Below are 21,583 nucleotides of genomic sequence, written 5' to 3' on the forward strand. Positions count from 1 at the left end.
ATCTTTAAAGCCAACTAGTTTTTTTCCACCTCACTCTGATCAGAGAAGATCCCTCGCAGTTCTGAAAAAGTGGCCAGGCTGGGTGACAAGGAGGTGGGGATCTTACATGGACACAGCAGCAGCTACCTTGTGAAAATCGATTCAGGAGGATTTAGAATGGTTCTCTGGGCCTGAAATCCCACATTGTGACTGGTTGAAGAGGCTTCATTTCTAGACAGGCAGGAAGGATGTGGCCATGCACTCAAATCAGGAGATATTAGCACCTCTGTATGAGCAGGCCATTAGACTAGGAGATAGTGGGGCACACCAGGCAGTCATGACAGGGATCATTGGCCCTGCCAAAGTGCAAGATGGGGCTTCTGAATGGGCAGGGAGCCGGGAAAGGAATCAAAGAGACCATTCCTCTATTCTGGACATAACCTTTGAGTTCCCACGACATTGTGTCAGTACAATTGCATCTCATTCCACGTGTGAGGACAGGAGTTGGTCTGGTTCCCCTGTGGCCTCCTCACTGGTGCCTGCTGGATGTCTTGTGCCAAAGCAATATTCAGTACGTAAGGTCCTGGGAGCTAGGTTGGCTGTATTGGGATTCTGGGTTTTCCACTGACATATTTCCAAAGATGTTTATCCCAATTCATTCATTCATTCATTCGAGACACACAGAGAGAGAGAGACGCAGAGACAGAGGCAGAGGGAGAAGCAGGCTCCACGCAGGGAGCCCGACGTGGGACTCGATCCCGAGACCCCAGGATCATGCCCTGGGCTGAAGGCGGCACTAAACCGCTGAGCCACCGGGCTGCCCTATCCCATTTTAATAGTAAACAAACTGAAGTATCATGATTTATTCAACCATTCATTCAACAAATATTTATTGTGAGCTAAAGCAGTATTTTGAGTAACCAGGGATAGAGATAAACATCATAAAGCTTTCGGTCTAGAGTGGGTAGACGAAAACAAATGAAGGCGTAAAATGTGTAGAATGTGAAACAGTCGTCAATGCTATGGAGAAAAATAAGCCTGGAAAGAGACTTAAAAAGGAATGGTCACAAAAGGCCTCCTCTGTGGATGACACCTGAGCAGAAACCAGGAGGAGGGGGGGAGCTAGCCTTGTGGGAATGTGGACAAACCCATTCCAGGAAGGGCAAGGGTCTGGATGGGAGTGTGGTGTTCAAGGAGCAAGAAGGAGGCCATAGGGTTCTGTGATCTGTCCAGGTTTCGTCAACACAATACTTGAGTTCCGGTCTAGTGTTAGAAATCTACATCTAAAAAATTCTTTTTAATGGGTACTGTAAATCTTATAACTACTCAGATTTTAGTTTTTTTCTCCTATAATTTTTATTTGAACATATTTAATTATAAGCTGACTTTAAGTTAACATTTTTTTTTTACGTGTACAATTCAGCAGCATTAAATACATTTGATGCTGTGCAACCATCACTACTAACCATTTTCAGGACTTTTTCATCATCCCAAACATAAGCTCTGTATCCATTAAATAACCCCCCCACACACCTCTATTCCTTTGTAACAGCTACTCTGTTTGTCTCTTTTGAATTTGCTATTCTAGTTACTCCACATCAGTGGAGCCATATTATGTGTAGAGCTTATTTTATTTAGCATGTTTTCAAGGTTTATTCACATTGTAGTATGTATTAGAATTTCATTCTTTTTTTGGTTGAGTAATAGTCTCTTTTATATATGCCTCATTTTATTTTCTCATCCGTTAATAATGGGCATGTTGTTTCTATCTTTTGGCTATTGTGGATAATACTATTATGAACACTGGTGTACAATTATCTGTTTGAATCTCTTTTGAGTACATATCTAGAAGTGGAAGTGATGGATCATATGGTAATTCTATGTTTAACTTTGAGGAACTGCCAAAATTTTTCACAATGGCTGCAACATTTTACATTCCCAACAATGCAGAGGTCCAATTTTTCCATATCCCTGCCAATACATTTTTTTTTCTTTTTAAAAAGATTTTATTTATTTATTCATGAGAGACACACACAGAGAGAGGCAGAGAGACATAGTCAGAGAGAGATAAGCAGGCTCCATGCAGGGAGCCCAACGCGGGACCGTATCCTGGGTCTCCAGAATCAAGCCCTGGGCTGAAGGCAGGCACTAAACTGCTGAGCCACCCAGGGATCCCCATCAATACGTTTTCTTTTTTTAAAACGATTTTATTTATTCACGAGAACACAGAGAGAGAGAGAGAGAGAGAGAGAGAGAGGCAGAGACACAGGCAGAGGGAGAAGCAGGCTCCATGCAGGGAGCCCGACGTGGGACTCCATCCCGGGACTCCAGGATCACGCCCTGGGCTGAAGGCGGCGCTAAACCGCTGAGCCACCCGGGCTGCCCAATGTTTTTTTTTTTTAATTGCCATCCTAGTTAAGTGTGAATTGGCACCTCACTGTGGTTCAGGTTTTACTTTTCTTACTACTAAAGAGTCAAATTTGCAAACTTTCTTCAATAAGTATATATATTTTTAGTTTTGGTCCTAGTGGCTTATAGTTTTTTGACCCACTTCTAAATTATACTACAGATTCTCAACCAGGGGTGATTTCCATTCCCAATCCTCCTGACTGGGGACATTGGCAACAAGTGGAGGTCCTTTGGGTTGTAACAACTGAAGGACGGCTGGTACTGGCATCTAGTGGGTAGAAGCCATGGATGTTGCTGCATATCCCTACCATGTATACGACAGCCTCCTGCCACAATTTGGCCTCAAACGTCAGTAGTGCCAAGGTGCACAGACCCTGGATTACAACTATCTTGTCATATTTCGTGTACCTTTATAAATAAGTGTCTTAAATCCTTCAGGAACAAAGCAGAATAAATAGTGAACTGCTTCTGAAATAAACGATGTTAACATTGTGAAAAAGATGCAGAAAGCCTAACTTTTCACAATAGCATTTTCAAGTTATATATTTGAATATACTTATAGACTTAGTTGCTAATCAATTCAATCGCCTAAAATACAATGTGAGATGAAAATATTGCTATTAATATTTTCAAAGAGTTAGCATGTTCCTGATTATATCTTGCCTTTCATTAAATTGAAAAATGTCATGTACCCGGTTCTCTGGCACTAATTATACATGGGTGGACCATGTGGATATGGTCCTTGTACTCGTGGAGCATAAACCTCACTAATGAATATGTGACGTTAGGCCAAGCATAATTTTTTAAAAAATATTTTATTTATTTTTTCATGAGAGAAACAGAGAGAGGCAGAGACACAGGAAGAGGGAGGAGAAGCAGGCTCCATGCAGGAAGCCTACTGTGGGACTCGATCCCAGGACTCAGGGATCACGCCCTGGGCCGAAGGCAGATGCTTAACTACTGAGCCACCCAGGTGTCCTGCCTCTCCCCTTTTAAGTTGAATAGTTTAAGGAAACAGAAATTCTTATAAAATGAAAAACTTTAATAATTGTTTAAAGTAAAGGCACAAGTAAACATTTCAGGTTATCATACAATGTTACAATAAGAAACTCCAACAGTAAAATGAAAAGCATAATTTTGCATCTCTATAGTATATCTAATGTATTATCCTATCATCTTTTCTTTGGAGTGAAAAGAAAGGATAGGTCGATCAATGGATGGGATGTAAAAAGTTGGATTATAAAGAGCATCCACTCTACTTTTAACCAGGAACTTTAATTCCAGGACAATTAATTAAATTAAAATTCATTAGTTTTAAAAACTGTTTTGTTAATGATAGAGCAGCAATAACTTTCAGGCTAAAGCACACTGTCTTAATAAAGTAAATCACTGATTTAATAAAATGTACCTTACACATGGTACTACACAATGATTAAGTTGGCCGTGAAAGGGCTTTACTGAAACACAATTCATATACTTATTTTACTTTAAATCTGAAAATGATAGTGTGTTATGTAAAAGGTAAAGCAGAAGATGGAACCAATTCATTTCTTATGATGATAGAAATAAAATACTTAAAAAGGTCTAGACCTTGTTTTCAAAGGCACTATCTGGAGAGTAACAAGCTGTATCATGCTCAGAGCTAAGTTTTTTTTTTTTTCCAAACTAGCGTGCCAGGTGAGACTTGATGTCCCAATAGTCATCGAACATTGAATACTTAATATCTATCAATAGAAAGGGTAAAAATTGTGTAATGTTAGATCTTTGACTGCTTTTTACAGGAAGAAAATATTTACCACTGATTTTTAAAAGGCTGCTGAAATATTTGCTTGATCTAAAAGTTCTGTTTCATCACCCCATGCAATTTCCATTTCATTCAGATCCTACTTAGTGTTTCAACCTAGATGGCAACAACACCAGGAAGGTAACTACCCTGAGAGAGTACTTTGTGTGCTATTTATTTTATTCACTTTTCCTCCCTGAATATTCTTCAGCTCTAAGTGTTTAACTGAGTAACATTTAAATGACACAGAGTACCAGGGATTAAATAAAATCTATCAAGAGAACGTTTTCTGATACCTCAAAAGTCTTAATATTAAATCAGGGCATAGTATCCTGTTGCATCCTAAAAACCAGGAAGACTCTAAACGCTTCTAAGGAGTATTTGAATCAAAGCTCTTAAATGAGACGACTGTTGTTTCTAGTTTTTCTTTGTCCAAATTACAAGATCAATGGATTTACTTACTACGATTCTTGTTAACACCTAATTCCTAACCGGAAAACAGTATGTAGGAAATTCTCTAAGAATTATCTTTCAAATTTAGAATTCAAACATGATTCTAGAAAGATGTTATTTTAAAGTCAAATTATAACACTGGCTCATTGAAGCATACACTAAAGGTATGCCTGCTTGCAAGAACAGTGCTGGGATTCTGGAATTCTTCCCTTTGTCCATTTCCAAAGGTACAGATGTCCTTCCAAATTTGTCTTTGGCATCAAAGACTTCATGATATAAAACAGCTGGAACATTTTCCATTTTGAATAGTTATGAGTTTAAGATCCACTAGGAAATTTTAGGCTTCCAAACCATTAGTTCTACAGCAGAAACAGGTAGCTTGAGCTTCTACTGAGACAAACTTAAGATGTAAACCTACATTTTGGACTGTTTGTACCATTCAGTACCTGTTGTAACTACTCAACTTTGCCATGGTAGCAGAGAAGCAGCCACAGATAAGATGTAAATGGACAAGCATGGGTAAGCTCCAATAAAATTTTATCAATACTGAATTTCGTATGATTTTCATGTGACATAAAATATTGTTCTTTTGATTTTTTTTCTCCCAAGTATTTAAAAATTAAAAAGCTCTAAGCTTGTGAGTCATGTAAAAACAGGAAGCTGGTTGGAATAGCCTCATGTCCTGTATTTGCTGACCCTTAGTCTAGATCATTTAGATTTCTTATTGTGGGGGTCAAAGCAATCATGTGGCCATGACTCACCTCATTTTACCTGGGCATCAACAGCCCCTAGGCTGACAGTAATGAACTCCAAAAGAGAATCCCAATAGCACCAGACAGGCAATTCTAGTAGATGATTCTAGTAGAGCTCTGCAGAGTTTATGAGTGTTGATACATCTATACATATAGATCTATATATATTCAGGAAACCAATGAAATCACATTAATCGCCAGAAAAGCAGAGAATTGAGAAATTCATTAGCTGAACCTTTTCAGCTTGGTGTCAGAGAGATCTTGATGAAAATTTTGGCTTCTGCTACTTACTAACTTGTAACCACAGGTAAATTACTTAACCACTAGAATTTAACCTGGTGATATGGACACAACAGGCATTATTTTCAATATTGTTTCCCAAGCAAATAGCTACAAAGTGCTTGCTGGAAAAGCCTAATCCATAAATATACCATAAAGCTTAACTCCTGGCTTTAGACACAAAAATGATTCTTTCTCTTCTACTCCATCCTGTCATACAAATTTTTTTTTCTGCATGCAACATACTGTGCAAAGTTGTATCTCCATATATATACTGAATTCTACTTTCCTCTTATCCTTGAAGGCTATTTTTTTTTCATAGGCTGCTGATGAAAATGGAAGTGGAAAGCATCCAGTCAACACATTCTTGTTATCTTTAAGTAATCTAAGTGTAATTTGGTGTTTCCACCAATTTACCATTGACAGTCACTCAAATTTCCATGAAAAAAAGTCTAGATAAAAAGGAAGAATTGGTAGGAAAAAATTCTTATGGCTTTATCTATGGATTAGTAACTAGAGAATCTGAAGATAATGTTCATAGATTATTTGCAGATAAAATTTTTGTGTATCTTGGACCTCAGTCCATTGTTTAAATTATATTAAGTAGATATTAGCACTAAGTAATACGTGCTATAACCTCTTTAATCATGAAAAATTTATTAGTTATATACACATGAAGTAAAATATGTCACCAATAGTGTTTCTGAACAAGCATTAGTTCACTTATGAATCTGCTAGTGTTGAATGCTAAGCAAAATACTAAAGCTATTAAAATATTAGTGTTTGGTTTTATTTTCAATTTTCTTTTAACCTATTATTTACAGAAGTCCTGTTGGAATGCTGAAGGCAGTCATTTTGCAACATGTACATTCTTCATATAAAATGATGTTCAATGTGGGTGATGTAGACTTATAAATATGTACAAAAACCCAATTTATTTTTAGTTAACCTACTATTCTGACCAGTAGGCAACACATAGAAGCATCATATGTACATAAAAATTAGAAATTAAAACAAAACTTAAAACCCTCAAGACAAATGACCATTAATTTGTGTTTGCAAAATTATATGGAAAAAAGGCTTTGTGTTTGGGAGCTTTCAGTGGCTCATTACCAAAGCAGTAATTTTAACTGAAAACAACAAAACAACAAACAAAAAAAAAAAAAAACAATCCAAAAAACTCCCCCAACACAAAAACACAAGATTAATTAAATGTTTATATTGGTCAAATGTTTGTAGAAAGCTGCCCTGAAAACAAATTGATAAACAGAAATATGTAATTTGTTGAATGACCATGAAATATTGCACTAGAGCAGTTTTATCTGAAGAAAATTCAATTTTCCATAGTTCTGAACTTCAAAATACTTCTCACATATAGATAAATTGCATTTTCTAAACAAGAAACATTAATATTCAGTAATACTGTTAGAACCTTATTTTTCCCATTAACCATATTCCAGTCTACTTTATGGCAATGGTAAGTCAGTGGTGAAGATTTGGCAAAGATAAAAAGGCAGATAAGACTGTAAAATATATATATATGTGTGTGTGTATATATATATATATATACACACACACACACACATATATATATATATATATAGGTATTTAAGTATGTACATATGAAACAGATATGTTCCCCAAACCCTTAATCATATGATAACTGATCCCTTAAAAAACCCCACAGTCTAGGTCACAGTGATGGTCAGACAGTGGTTGAGTACGATTCTCTTCTTGGGGGCTGCTCCTTTCGAGTCACTTGATTGCTGTCTCTGGTCTCCAACACACTGTCTTCTGTTTCGCTTTCAATACCATCTGCCACAGCGGGGTCCAAAGACATTGGGCCAGATTTTCTGTGCAAAGGAAAACCAATGCCACCTTCCCGTAAGGAATTATCCATAAAATCTTCATCAGAGGAATGGAATGATTCATCATCTCCTATTAAATGGTTGACAATGTGGATTCCATCAAAAGAAGGCTGGCCTGAGAAGACCCTCTGGCCTTTTAGGCACCTGAGCTGTCAAAACAAAATCCAAGTTAATATACTCAACTGGGGGAAACACACACTAAGAAAGCAAATGTTTCATGTTTAAGAAGGAAGATACATTTTTTTCCATTTGTAGATAAAATAGTAACTACTAATTTTTGTGTGTCTCCTATGTGTTATGTAATGGGCACGTAACTTATTATTTTAATTGAATTATCACGACAGTCCTATGTGGTAGATTCTATCATTCTCATTTTAGAGATTAGGAGACAGAAACTGAGATAGAGTAACTTGCTGAGGACACATATCTAATAGCATAATTTAGATTCAAACAGAACCTTCATTATATTATCGATAATATAATGAACTCCATGTACCCATCACCTAATTTCAATAACAGAACAACATTCTTGTTACATTTGTACCTCTCCTGTCCCTGGATTACTCTGAGGTAAATCCCAGACCTTCTATCAGTTTACTTGTAAATATTTCAGCATGCATCTCTAAAAGATGAGGATTTTAAGACCATACTCTGATCACTCACACTGTCTTAAGAGCACATCTCCCTAATTCTGTGAATGATGAAAATCATTTACAAAAGAAAATTTGCTGTGAGTCCCCGTTCTATTATAATATCCCAAAGACCACCAAACCACTCAAGGCAGGGATGCATCTTTCAACCAATGAGATTTCTCTCTGCATGGGAAGAGTGTCAGTAGCATAGAATTTTTTTAAAAAGATTTATTTATTTATTTATTTATGATGGGGGGGGGTGGGGCAGAGACACAGGAAGAGGGAGAAGCAGGCTCCATGCCGGGAGCCCGACGTGGGACTCGATCCCAGGACTCCAGGATCGCGCCCTGGGCAAAAGGCAGGTGCCAAACCGCTGAGCCACCCAGGGATCCCCCGTAGCATATAATCTTATCTTCTTTCCCCTACTCCTCCCCAGGGAGAAGGAGCAACTTCTCTCATGAGGGAATAGGGGAGAGGAATGGCATACACTGCTCAGCTATTTTTCTTCTCTTTCCACCTTTCAGAACCAGGTCTGGCTATCCCAGGAGTTTCACATGGCCAGAAGTTCATGTTGACACCTTATGTTACCTGTTACGGGTGGGCAAGCCTAATTCTAGAGATCACCAATGAAAAATCCATTGTTGTCACAAATCCAAACCACATTCTCCAAAACAAGCTTCTTCAGGAATAAAGGTGATTTCTTTCTATCATCTCCCACTTCTTTGCCTAAGTTATCTTAAATTCCCAAACCTACTGGCATGCATACTATGACTTCTACTAGCATATAATTGAGACATCACCCCCGTCATCAAGAGCTTAGGTTTTAAATATGAAATTTAATTTGATATTGTTACTTGTTCAATTTTCCCCACACACCATGAATTTTCTCTTAAAATAGAGAAGAGCTAAAAACAAAACAACCCAAACAATAATAGAAAAAAAACTAATTACCAAAATCTACCTTGACTTGCAAGAATTTAGCTGAAACAGATCCCAAGCCTCCTACCCTTATTGCTGTTAACCTTCAACTTTGTTTCTCAGGGGCAAATTCCTGGTCACTCATTATCTCTCAAATCTTAAGATAAAGCCTGTGTGAAATATTCAGGAACTATTACGTATACTTTCAAAACTAACGGTTCTGAAAGAAAAGACATTACTGCCTTGCTATCCACCTGCCAGCTTTCCTGACAGACTTCCAGGAAGAAGTGAAGAAACATCAACTCTTCCTGGCTGATGTGTGAACAACGGGAAACAAGAAGGACGCTGAGACTCAGTGCAGCCATGTCGGCCTCAGGCAAACCTTCAACCTTAAAGAAATTCTTATGCCCTGGGCCAAAAGAACAAAATTACAGTGAGGTACAATGTAATTTAAGTTACACCATCTCCCTTGGCAGAGAAGAAAGGACTTAAACTTGTAGTTGAATTTTTACCAAAAGGGCACAGAGCACCAAAAAAACTCTGCAGAGCTGTGATACCCACTGCATTACTACAACTGCCACGTTCTGATGCAACATCCTATCACCACATTGCAACACACGATTTATAGCTCCAAGTGTTAAATTAAGTCAGTTAATCTCTTTCTTTCTTTTCTTCCCAGATCCTTTTGAAGAAATAATATGGAACACATGTTTTCCTTTTCCCTGGCTGTTACCAAAGGAGAATGGCAGGGAAACCACAACTTCCCAATTGTTTGGAAGGCTGCAGCTCTAACAAATTTTATTGCAATTAAAAATCTGCAGCCTCCTATCAGATGTAATAATGACCTCAAATATTATATAAAACTCACTTTAGGTTGAGGGGTCATTTCCTCACTGTCAAAGGGGATGCAACTAAGGCTTTTTTGAGAACTGCTAATAAAGAATAGCATTAGCATAAAGGAGCTCTGGAGAGAAGGACAAATTGAAGATAAAGGACTATGTGGTAAAAACTGAAGCTATCCCTTAGTTAGCTCTTAGACCCAGGAGTGTGCTCATTGGTTCTGAGAGGAAGGCCTGTACAGGCCCTGAAAGGGGACATTCGGGCAAGGAATTTCAGGGTACTGAGAACCCATATTGTGGTCTAGAAGGGGCTGAACTTCAGGTGAGGATATCCTGGGGGACTCCTCATTCTGTGAAGAGAGGTTTGGCTAGAGGAAGGCCACAGCTGGGCCCTCTAAAGTGCAAAGCTTTGGGTGACTGGATCTAAGAGCTGTACTGCTAATCCTATTACTAGACTTTTAGGAGCTAATTATATTTAAACAACAAAATCCAGACAATTTTCTCAACACTATACCCCTCAACAAAAACTTCCACAGATATTATTGTTATTCTTGGTAGCACACTTAGATTAGTACAGCTCAAAATATGGTCCACTGCTCATCTCCATCAGGATAACCAAGGATGATTATTAAAAATGCAGAATCCATTCTCAGATCCTCAGATAAGGAATCAAAATCTGGAGAGTGAAACTTTTTAAAATTTGTTTATTTTTTTTTAAAGATTTTATTTGTGTATTTGCAGGAGACACAGACAGAGAGAGAGAGAGAGACAGAGACATGGGCAGAGGGAGAAGCAGGCTCCCCACAAGGAGCCCCATTGGAGACTCGATCCCGTACCACGGGACCTTGCCCTGAGCAAAGGCAGATACTCAACCACTGAGTCACCCAGGAGTCCCAATTTATTATTTTTATAGATAATCTCTACACTTGCTGTGGGGCTCAAACTCACAACTCTTAGGTCAAGAGTTGTAGGCTCCATTAACTGAGCCAGCCAGGTGCCCTGAGAGTGAAACATTTTTTTTTTTTTTACAAGCATCTCAGGAAATCTTGATATCTCAGTTTGAGAATCACTGTGGTAGATTGTTCAAACCAAATGAGGCTGAGTCAGAAAGCAGTTGATTTACCTGAAATGGAAGTCTTATTCACAATTTAAATGCTTCTGAACAATGAACAACTGCCTGTGTGTATCTGACATACAGAAGAGGATACAACCAAGTAGTACAACCAAGCTGTTCTGAGAAAAATCCACTACCTGATGGTTGAAAAAAGGACCAGTCTGTTTAAATGCCTTTTCTTGAAACTTTCTCTTGGTATAGGGTAGGATCTAGGAATGTGTATGTTCAAAAGACCAGGGTAATTTTGATGCACATCCCAGAAGTAAGGGCCACTACTTTAGGCAGTGCTTTGTCTGGTATCTCCTTTGAATCAATTCCTGTCAGGATCAGGAATTTGACAAAAGCTACTGATTGTCTTTCTTGAAAAGTACATATATATACTTTAATATACCTTTCTGCAGCCCCTTGTCTTTTAAATTTTTGGTTAAAGAGCATTTTTATAAAACAACAACAAAACAGCAAAACTTTGTGAAATGCCAGTAACACACTCATATCATAAAAAAGATTTTAAAAGTATTATTTTTTCTAGGTGAAACCAGACATAGGCTTTAAAGTCACTGAATGTGAATACAAGTACTTTTGAGACTCAACAAGGAAACAGAGGAACCAGGACTCTCTGGAATTTTAGGCAGAGAGACTCTATTCTGGTGAATCTTGGGATTTTCCCAAAGAAGGGTCTCAGTAAATCACAGTCAACAGAACCCTATCCAGGCATTCAGAATTTTCTCCCAGCTTTTTAAAGTTCTCTAAACCTAAAGTTTGAGCAGGGAGTCAATTATTTTTTACAAAACCACCTAAGAGACGCTAGGGGGAAAAGGCAACTAGGAGGAAACAGACTATTGGTGAAAAGAAAACTCTTTAAAAATCATTTATTTCCTCTGAAGAAACTGCATCTGTGTTAAAAAAAAAAAAAAATCCAGGCTACTCTAAAAAAGAGGTTTCAGACATAAATTTCTCTAACCTGACAGACATGAGCTTTGAGATTGAAAAAGCTTATCAAGTATCCATCACAATGGATAAAAGTGGACTTACACAATGGTATCTCACAATGAAATTTCAGGATACTGGGAACAAGAAAAGATAAAGCATCTAGCCAAAAAACAAAAAAGATGTTTTATATAAAAGATTAATAATCACAAAGATAGGGGATCTCTGGGTGGCTCAGTGGTTTGGCGCCTGCCTTTGGCCCAAGGCACGATCCTGGAGTCCTGAGATCGAGTCCCACGTCGGGCTCCCTGCATGGAGCCTGCTTCTCCCTCCTCCTGTGTCTCTGTCTCTCTCTCTCTCTCTATCATAAATAAATAAATAAATAAATCTTAAAAAAATCACAAAGATATTAGACTTCTCAACTGTAAAGAGAGTATAGCAAGGCCTTCAAAATTCTGAGAAAAAATTTCCAACATATATGTAAAATATTTTAATTATCTTAAAAAAATGTTTTAAATACAGGGAATAATTTAGTGGGTTCCTGTGTTGTCATCACCTAGCTATTTGGAAGCAAATGAAAAAGGATTTTTATTTTCATGTTTTTTTTCTCCTGATCAATATGATCACATTTATCTTCAATAGCTTTTATTCTGCCAGCAGGAGTATTTGAGCATGCCTATTATATCTGGCCCTGGCCAGCATGACCGTTACATATTTTTTTTCTCTATTATAATTCACACTATTATGGTCACTTTGTTTCTTTGATTACTGCTGGGATGATTGAGAAATGCCTTCTAGTTCTGTAACATTTAAAAATACTTACTTTAGGTATTAAGCAGATTTGCCATTTTTCAAACATAAGCTAAAAGAGCCACAAACTACCAGAGATGATCTCAGGGACTATTCAACTCAGTAGGTCATTCTGGAGTCCTTACTTTTGGGAGAATGTTGGTGATGTTAATAGCACCCTCTGACTTCCTAATTCTCTAGAACAATAATTAATAGTGTTATGTATAAAACCTGAAATTCTTACTTTAAAATATGTAGATTCTTGGGCCCCTCCTCTCAGACACCTGGATTCAGCAAGTGGGACTCAGGAATCTGTATTTTAAACAAGTACTGCATGTAATTCTGAATAGGATGATCTATAGATCACTTTCTGAGAGACATTGGTCTAAATGGATCATATTTAGGGATTTACTATATTAGGATTATGATTTTTATAAGATTATTTATTTATTTATGATAGACACAGAGAGAGAGAGAGAGAGACAGAGAGAGAGGCAGAGACACAACACAGGCAGAAGGAGAAGCAGGCTCCATGCCGGGAGCCCGACGTGGCACTTGATCCTGGGACTCCAGGATTGCGCCCTGGGCCAAAGGCAAGCACCAAACCGCTGAGCCACCCAGGAATCCCCTATTAGGATTATGTTAAGAAAATTTGGGAAGGAATAAATAAATTTGAACTTAAGATTTTTTTTTAAAGATTTTATTTATTTATTCATGAGACACACACACACACACACAGAGAGAGAGAGAGAGAGAGAGAGAGAGAGAGAGAGAGGCAGAGACACAGGCAGAGGGAGAAGCAGGCTCCATTCAGGAAGCCTGACGTGGGACTTGATCCCGGGTCTCCAGGATCAGGCTGAAGGCACTGCTAAACTGCTGAGCCAACCGGGCTGCCCCTAAGATGTTCTTTTTAATTTATCACTGCCATCATAAAATTGGCCACTGTCATATTTTAAAAATACAATGGCCTGATGTACACAACCAACTGGGGGGGGGCAAATAAAAATGCAAAGAGCTATGAAGCTAATAAATATTTTAATATATGATACCTTCACCATCTAGTTTCAAATCTAGTTCCCATGGGATTCATTACTGAGGAACATCATCCAGTTTTAGACATCTCAACATCTCAGTTTATATCCAAGTGAGTGAACACGTGTTCAGAGTCAGAGCCTTCTCTTCTCCTCCTATCAAACGTCAGTCAGCTTTCAAGTTCAAACTTTATTCTGAGAATCAGCTTCATTCATATCCAGGTGACAGATTATGCCTTTTAAAGCATAACATGTCTAACCTTAGGAGTATAGTTCTAGCTTTACAGCTCTTGATTGAAAAACTATTTCTTTTTTTTTTTTTTAAGACTTATTTATTTTATGGAGGGGAAGGGCAGAAGGAGAGAGAGAGAGAAACTCAGACTCTGCACTGAACCCAATGTGGGGTCAATCTCAAAACCCTGAGATTAGGACCCAACCAGAACCAAGAGCCAGTTCTTTAGCCAACTGTACCACCCAGGTGCCCATAAATAGCCTGATACTATATTCTATATGGTTCCATTGCAATAGTTTAAAAAAAATGTTCAAAAACAAGCAAAAACAAAAAAAGAGAAAAAGAAAAATTTGAAGTTTAGTGACAGAAACACAAAGTTCATTAGATTTATTCTCCCTGCATTTGTAAATGTTTGAAAATTTCAATAAAAAACATATACATTAAAAAATAAGGTTATCAATGAAACCTCTCAAAAATGCTTCCAAATTCATTTGTATCTGATCATTTTGATAAGCAGTTACACTCACAAAAGTCTCAATGAATCCAATGACAAAACAAAACAGAAAAAACTGCTTCCTTTACATTTAAAAGTATTTTTTTTGTTTTCTGGTATTATTTTGGTATTAGTCTAAAATATTAGCACTTTACTCATTTTAAAACATATTTAATACATTAACAGGCATAAATATTTTCATAAACTTTAATACTGTATTGATTGACACATATTTGAATGTATTATTTACAGATAAGGTTTTTTCCAAGTTATAATGAATATTTAGAATCAGCACTGGATGGTTGCTGTATATATATTCTACCTCCTCTGTTAGCCTCTGATGATGGAAACTGTTTCTAAATCATTTTTGTATCCTAGAACTCAGCATTTTGACTTGACAAGAGTGGACACGTAAGAAATATTGATGAACTACATTGAAAAGATAACAGGATTCTTGAGAAAACCCCCAGGTACTAATTATTCATCCCATCTTTTTTGAATGAGAATATTAAGAAGACGACAAAGGGGAGTGCTAATATACAAGACCCCAATAATGTACTGTTTCTTACCTGATATGGACTGCTTCATCATGTTATGCATAAAGAGAGTAAAAAAATAAAAGCATGTAGAATTTGTTTAAATAATACTTCAGATATTCTGACATATTCATTACAACTTTAAAGGCTAACAAAATCTTAACCTCTCACTAGCTTCAGAGAGATTGGACTTTAAGATTTCCCTGCATGTATTCAACAATACAACCCAAAGAGAGTATTTAGTAAGTAGAAAAAGAAAGTGTTAAGATATTATACAAACTTCTAAAAAATATAGCACAAGAGGCAGTATAGCTAATAAGAAAACAGGAAACTGTCATGTTCATAGTCTGATGAACGTAGGTTTTGACAGGAAACAGCAGAGTTTCTAACTGCATGATAGTAAAAATTCAAACACTTAAAAATGAATATTAAAAACTATTATAGTTATTTCACATAAAGATTATCAGTAAAAATTGAAAGCAGGGACACAAACCAGCAGGAATGAATATTCTGAAGGCCCAAAGGACTCACAATCATTAAAGATACACAAGTATTTAAAAAATTTCTTATTAGTCTACTTCATTAACTAAATCTCTACATGTTAAGATAGAAATTTCTTTTGTAAAACAGAGAAATGTCATAGCTTTAGATACTTGTAGCCTTTAAATATAACTTCCTAATAAATAATAGAGAAATCTGTGCTGAGAAATTTGATCACCTGGGCTATGCCCGGGTGGATAGAGTACACATGTTCTCTCTGTGTTTGCTTTCTTTCAGTAATTACAGAACACTGGTAACTTGAAAAGTTTTGGGCTCATTTTTAGAGTTGATTTTAAAGAGACACAACAGGTTATCCTTCCTCAATTTTAATGTGTAGGGGTAATAGAATTAATAATAAACCCTTATATTTATATGAGGTTTTACAGTTAAAAGTGCTCCCATGCATATTATTTCAAGTTAAAAAAAATTTCCCCTGTGTGTGACTGGAGGCTGAATTGTACAGACAGCTACCACTTTCTGAGATTCAAAAGAATTAAGAAGGGCTGCACTGAATATTCTGAAAGACAATCAGTCCACAACAAAGTGGAAAAAAGTCATCCACACACCAAAAAAACCCCTAACCAAATGAACTTTGATCACTACTAGACAGGGTTTAAACCATTTAAGTGAGTCATGTGATAACCAAGTGAACTGCAAAACAGATGCAGTAAGTTTCCAAGACTGAGTCATATCAGATTATAAAAGCTCCTATTTGTACATTTGGGTTTATATAATCAATCTTTGTAAAACACTGAACTATCACTGTTAAAGCTAAATGTAACATTTCTGTAAGTAATGTAGAAGTTATAAAATTTTAAATAAGTATACGTTATACTTTATATGAGAAGATGGACATAAGTTCAACAATCACAAAGATTTGTATTTCTAAGTTCCAGAGGCTTTGCTCTTTTCCTTCAAAGAGTAATTAGTAATTTTGTTGAAATCCTTAATACTTTTAATAGTTTTTCTCAGTTTTCAAAATGTAAAAGGGAAATGGTGTGCTAAATTAATTCTCAATTATCAACTTCTTCCAAAAATGAATTGTACGTATGACAAAGATTAAAACTGGCCATAAGCACACAAACCAAAAGATTTCCAGTGAATCAGAACAGGAAACCAATAAAAGCAATCAATTGGAGGTCATGACTTCTTGATCAGTGTATTACATAGACAAGAATAAAAATTCAGACCTATAGTCCTTAAAAGTAGATTAACTTGAAAAATGCAAGAATTTTTTTGAAACAATACAAAACAATGTTGAAAATGGTTTTGGCTTTAAGCTAAGTAAATTATTTTTAAAAACAAGATAAAACACTTAAAATTTAAAAAGCATACAGATTCTGTGTTAAATGTATAAAATGCAACAGTTAAAAACCCATGCTTTTAGAAGCAAAGAAAAAATATGTATACACGACAATAAGTGAAAAAGGTGGAAAGGAAAGAAAGTCTGGCACTGAAGAAATTTGTTACTAGAGAAGGAAAGAGAGAGAAGAACGAAGTCATACACAAAGAACTTAGTCTTTCTCTAGTGTATGCTTAGATTTACCCAGTATACTACGGCAAACAAAATGAAACTGCATTGTACTCTTCCTGGCAGCTGACACATCTTGATAAAATTGAAACCATTAACATTATTTAGAAGGTACTCTAATGTCAATGGTGATGAGGTTAGGAATATATGAGCTTCTATGTAAATTTATGACCAATTACAGGAAATAAATCACTTCACACTTGTTTCACTCTGAACTTTTAAAGCTACATCAAAGTACATTTCATTTGATTTAACCTTTAGCTGAAGTACTGAAAAAATTCAAATGTTTAGCAAAACATCCTCATTGAAATGAAGTACTTCTTTTCTATCTGGATTGAACAGCCAATCTCTAAAGATAAGTCATAGGTTTTATCAGTCTAATTACTTACCCCCAAATTTTTTTTTAAGATTTTATTTATTTATTCATGAGAGAGAGAGAGAGAGGCAGAGACACAGGCAGAGGGAGAAGCAGGCTCCATGCAGGGAGTCCGATGTGGAACTCAATCCCAGGACTCCAGGATCATGCCCTGGGCCAAAGGCAGGTGTTAAACTGAGCCACCCAGGGATCCCCATACTTACCCAAAATTTAAATCATTTATCTGATAAAGGGCTTATATCTAAAATACATAAAGAACTCTTACAACTCAATTATAAAAAGACTACCCAATTATGAAATGGGCAAAAGATCTGACTAAATAGTTCTCTAAAGAAGATATAATAAGCCTATCACAAGATGCCCAATATCATCAGCCACCAGGAAAACACAAATCAAAACCAAAATGAGATGACATTCATAGTTACTAGGATGACTATAACAAAAAAGAGAGATAATATCAAGTACTGGCAAGCATGTGGAGAAATTGGAACCCTCATACACAGCTGGTGGAAATGTGAAATGGTACAGCTGCTTTGGGAAACAACTGCAGTTCTTCAAATGGTTAAACATAGAGTGACAACATGACCCAGCAATTCCACTAGTAAGTAACATTCAACACAAGTGAAAACATATGGTCACAATGAAATATGTACACTCACATCAGCATTATTTATAACAACCAAAAGGTGAAAACAACCCAAATGTTCATCAATCAATAAATGGATAAATAGGATGTGGTATATACCCTTTTGATGGAATATTATCAGGCAATAAAAAGGAATGAAGTACTGATACATGCTACAACATGAATGAACCTTGAAAACACTATACTAATGAAAACCCAAAGATGACCACACATGGTATAATCCCATTTACATGAACCGAATAGGGAAATCTACAAAGGCAAAAAGAAGAGTAGTAGTTGCCTAGACCTGGGGGAAGGGAGCTTGGGGGAAATGAGGAATGACTGCTGATGGAAACGGTATTAATTTTTGGAGTGATAAAAACATTCTAAAACTGTGGTAATACTGCACAACTCTATGAAGATACTGAAAATGACTAAAATGTACACTTAAATGGGTGAACTGTACTATGTGAATTATACCTCAAATAAACCTGTTCTAAATATATATGTATGTATTAAAATATATATTAAAAAATCAGATCACCATATTGTGTGTTTCCTTTTTTTTTTTTATTTTATTTATTTATTCATGAGAGACACAGAGAGAGAGGCAGAGACACAGAGGAGAAGCAGGCTCCATGCAGGGAGCCTGATGTGGGACTCGATCCCAGGTCTCCAGAATCACGCCCTGGGCCAAAGGCAGGTGCCAAACCACTGAGCCACCCGGGAGATCCCCTGTATGTTTCCAATGGAGATACTGCCACACTGAAAATAAGTAATTTTCTCTTTAGGAAATATAGAAAATTTAATTGATTAAAAAATTCATCAACAGTTTTAGTCTTCAACGTCCAATTTTTTCCTCAACAGAAAGAAGTGCTGGCTATTTTCTACAGCTTTATCTTAATAGGCAGAAAATATGTGCAGTAAAAAGTTTAATACTTTAGACAGAAGTATTAAGTAAAAGGAGATGAATGCATTTGTAGCTTTTGCTTTTTTCCAGAAACTAAAATTAACTCCTGATGGAAAAATTATTTTAAAAATACGTAATATACACATATAGCTACAGACCTACAGTATTTTGTCACTGAACACAAAATGAATTTTCACACAGAAAAGGTTAGTAGCCCTCTCTTCCTCATTCTGAGGTGCTCATAAGCTGCTAAGTTAAGATTGGGCACTTGCAAACCACATGACCTCATGAATGCTATCTTATCATATCACAGGTTCCTCAGACTGACCACAACAACTTAAATCAGACAGGCAGCAAAATAGTGCTAAGTCTTTGACACATATTATTGGTATGACATTTTTAGCTGTCCAGTTCGTGGGGGAGTGAAAATCTGATTATCTCAAGTCCAACTGCATCTGTGAGATAGGGTCCATGGAAAGCACATGATTTACTGCACTAAAGACTTCCAACCACATTTAAATTTTTAGTTTTTCTAAATCTGAGGGAGCTAGCTCATCTTTTATCAATTCTCCTTTAGTTGACATTTAGTAAGTTTGCAGAACACATTTACAAATGTGCCTACTTTGAAAAACTGTCAATACTATGTTACTGTTTCTTTTGAAAACTAGCATTTTAAAACTGAAATACTTGATGCAAAAGAAAATAAGGTTTTAAAAAAGACTGGTTAGGGATCCCTGGGTGGTGCAGCGGTTTGGCACCTGCCTTTGGCCCAGGGCGCGATCCTGGAGACCCGGGATCGAATCCCACGTCGGGCTCCCGGCGCATGGAGCCTGCTTCTCCCTCTGCCTGTGTCTCTGCCTCTCTCTCTCTCTCTCTCTCCCCCTGTGTGACTATCATAAATAAATAAAAATTAAAAAAAAAAGAATTTAAAAAAGAGTGGTTATATTTCAAAATCTTGGCATAGCTAAAGAAGCTAGACTTTTAGATTTAAGAATATACAGCAATAAAAAACAAGTGTGAAGTATTGGGTAGCTTGGATAATAGGAAGAGAACATCGAAATTAAACTGAAAAGATTCAAACTGGCTCTCAAATGCACTGTGGACCAAGGGCTTAAAGAGAATATAATTCAAAACATAATCAAGGAAGAACATTCTAATTTATGAATTTCCCTCTTGTCTGATTAGGAAAGCTTTACTCTCAGCCCTCATATCAATCTCTCTAAATGCTATTTTCAGGACCACACACTAAAAACCAACTGATCGAGCTAAGTCTCCAGTTTCAGAAATGCTCCTCTCTACTTATTTCCCTGCTTTTTTTTTTTTTTTAAGATTTTATTTATTCATGAAAGACAGAGAGAGAGAGAGGCAGAGACACAGGCAGAGGGAGAAGCAGGTTCCATGCAGGAAGCCTGATATGGGACTTGATCCCGGAACTCCAGGATTATGCCCTGGGCTGAAGGCAGACGCTCAACTGCTGAGCCACCCAGGTGTCCCTCCTTGCTACTTTTATAGCTGTTCCTTCTGTCTCCTTTCTGAGCTCTTTATTTGCCTCCAAACCTTTGCATATGATGGCCTCTCTGCCTAAATACTCTTCTACTCTCTTTTTCTTGGCTATTTTCTCCTCCTCCTCCAACACAGTGTAGGTAGCCCCACACCCAGAGATTTTTGGATACATTTCTAGGCCATGTTGCCACATGGTTCTAGCACAGCATTGCCCATACATACTGTTCTCCCTACCAGTCCGAATTCCTTCACAATTCGGACAATGACTTTTATATACCAAGCACAGGACTGGGATGGAAAGCACTTTAGCTTATTTAGCATGACTGCTTTAGGATGTAGTAAATGAAGCAAGGCCTGAAGCATGCTTGGGAGCTAAATGATGTCTGAATGCTCATTGACCGACTGAATTTATGAAGTAAATTGGCATCCTAAGGTTACACAGTTAACCAGTGGTAGAACTATGCCTATAATCCAGGTCTCCTGACTCTATGTCCACTGTTCCACAAATGATACTTTTCTCAACCACGTGTAGTAAATTTTTTTTGGAGAACAAAGACACAAAATTCAGCAACAAAACTAAACTTAATCAATTTAAAAACAAAAAATCCAGAACTGTCATTAAGAACTTGATAAATTGCACATGTACCTATAAATTTCCCCTCTTGGGATCCCTGGGTGGCACAGCGGTTTAGCGCCTGCCTTTGGCCCAGGGCGCGATCCTGGAGACCCGGGATCGAGTCCCACGTCGGGCTCTCGGTGCATGGAGCCTGCTTCTCCCTCTGCCTGTGTCTCTGCCTCTCTCTCTCACTGTGTACCTATCATAAATAAATAAAATTTAAAAAAAAATTTCCCCTCTTCTCGCTTTTATGGATGTGTTTAGAAATATTGGTATGGGGATCCCTGGGTGGCGCAGAGGTTTAGCGCCTGCCTTTGGCCCAGGGGGACCTGGATCAAGTCCCACATCGGGCTCCCTGCATGGAGCCTGCTTCTCCCTCTGCCTGTGTCTCTGCCTCTCTCTCTCTCTCTCTCTCTCTCTGTGTGTGTGTGTCTCTCATAAATAAATA

General features: G+C 37.2%; 1 protein-coding gene across 9 annotated transcripts in view; it reads right to left on the reverse strand.

Moving 5' to 3' along the window:
- Nucleotides 1-3,184: 3,184 nt before the first annotated feature.
- The window catches only part of EVI5 (ecotropic viral integration site 5), a 197,235-nt gene continuing 178,836 nt past the window's right edge, over nt 3,185-21,583 (reverse strand). For 7 of the 9 annotated variants that reach the window (XM_055340087.1, XM_055340091.1, XM_055340092.1 and 4 more), the window contains one exon: nt 3,185-7,672. In XM_055340087.1, coding sequence (XP_055196062.1) covers nt 7,361-7,672 — 312 coding nt within the window. In that variant the 3' untranslated portion in view covers nt 3,185-7,360. Of the gene's footprint in view, nt 7,673-12,981; nt 13,055-21,583 lie in introns of those variants that run through there. The other 2 variants (XM_055340094.1, XM_055340095.1) reach the window with 2 other exon arrangements.

Source organism: Nyctereutes procyonoides, unplaced genomic scaffold (genome assembly GCF_905146905.1).
Source record: "Nyctereutes procyonoides isolate TBG_1078 unplaced genomic scaffold, NYPRO_anot_genome, whole genome shotgun sequence".
Taxonomy (NCBI): Eukaryota; Metazoa; Chordata; class Mammalia; order Carnivora; family Canidae; genus Nyctereutes; species Nyctereutes procyonoides.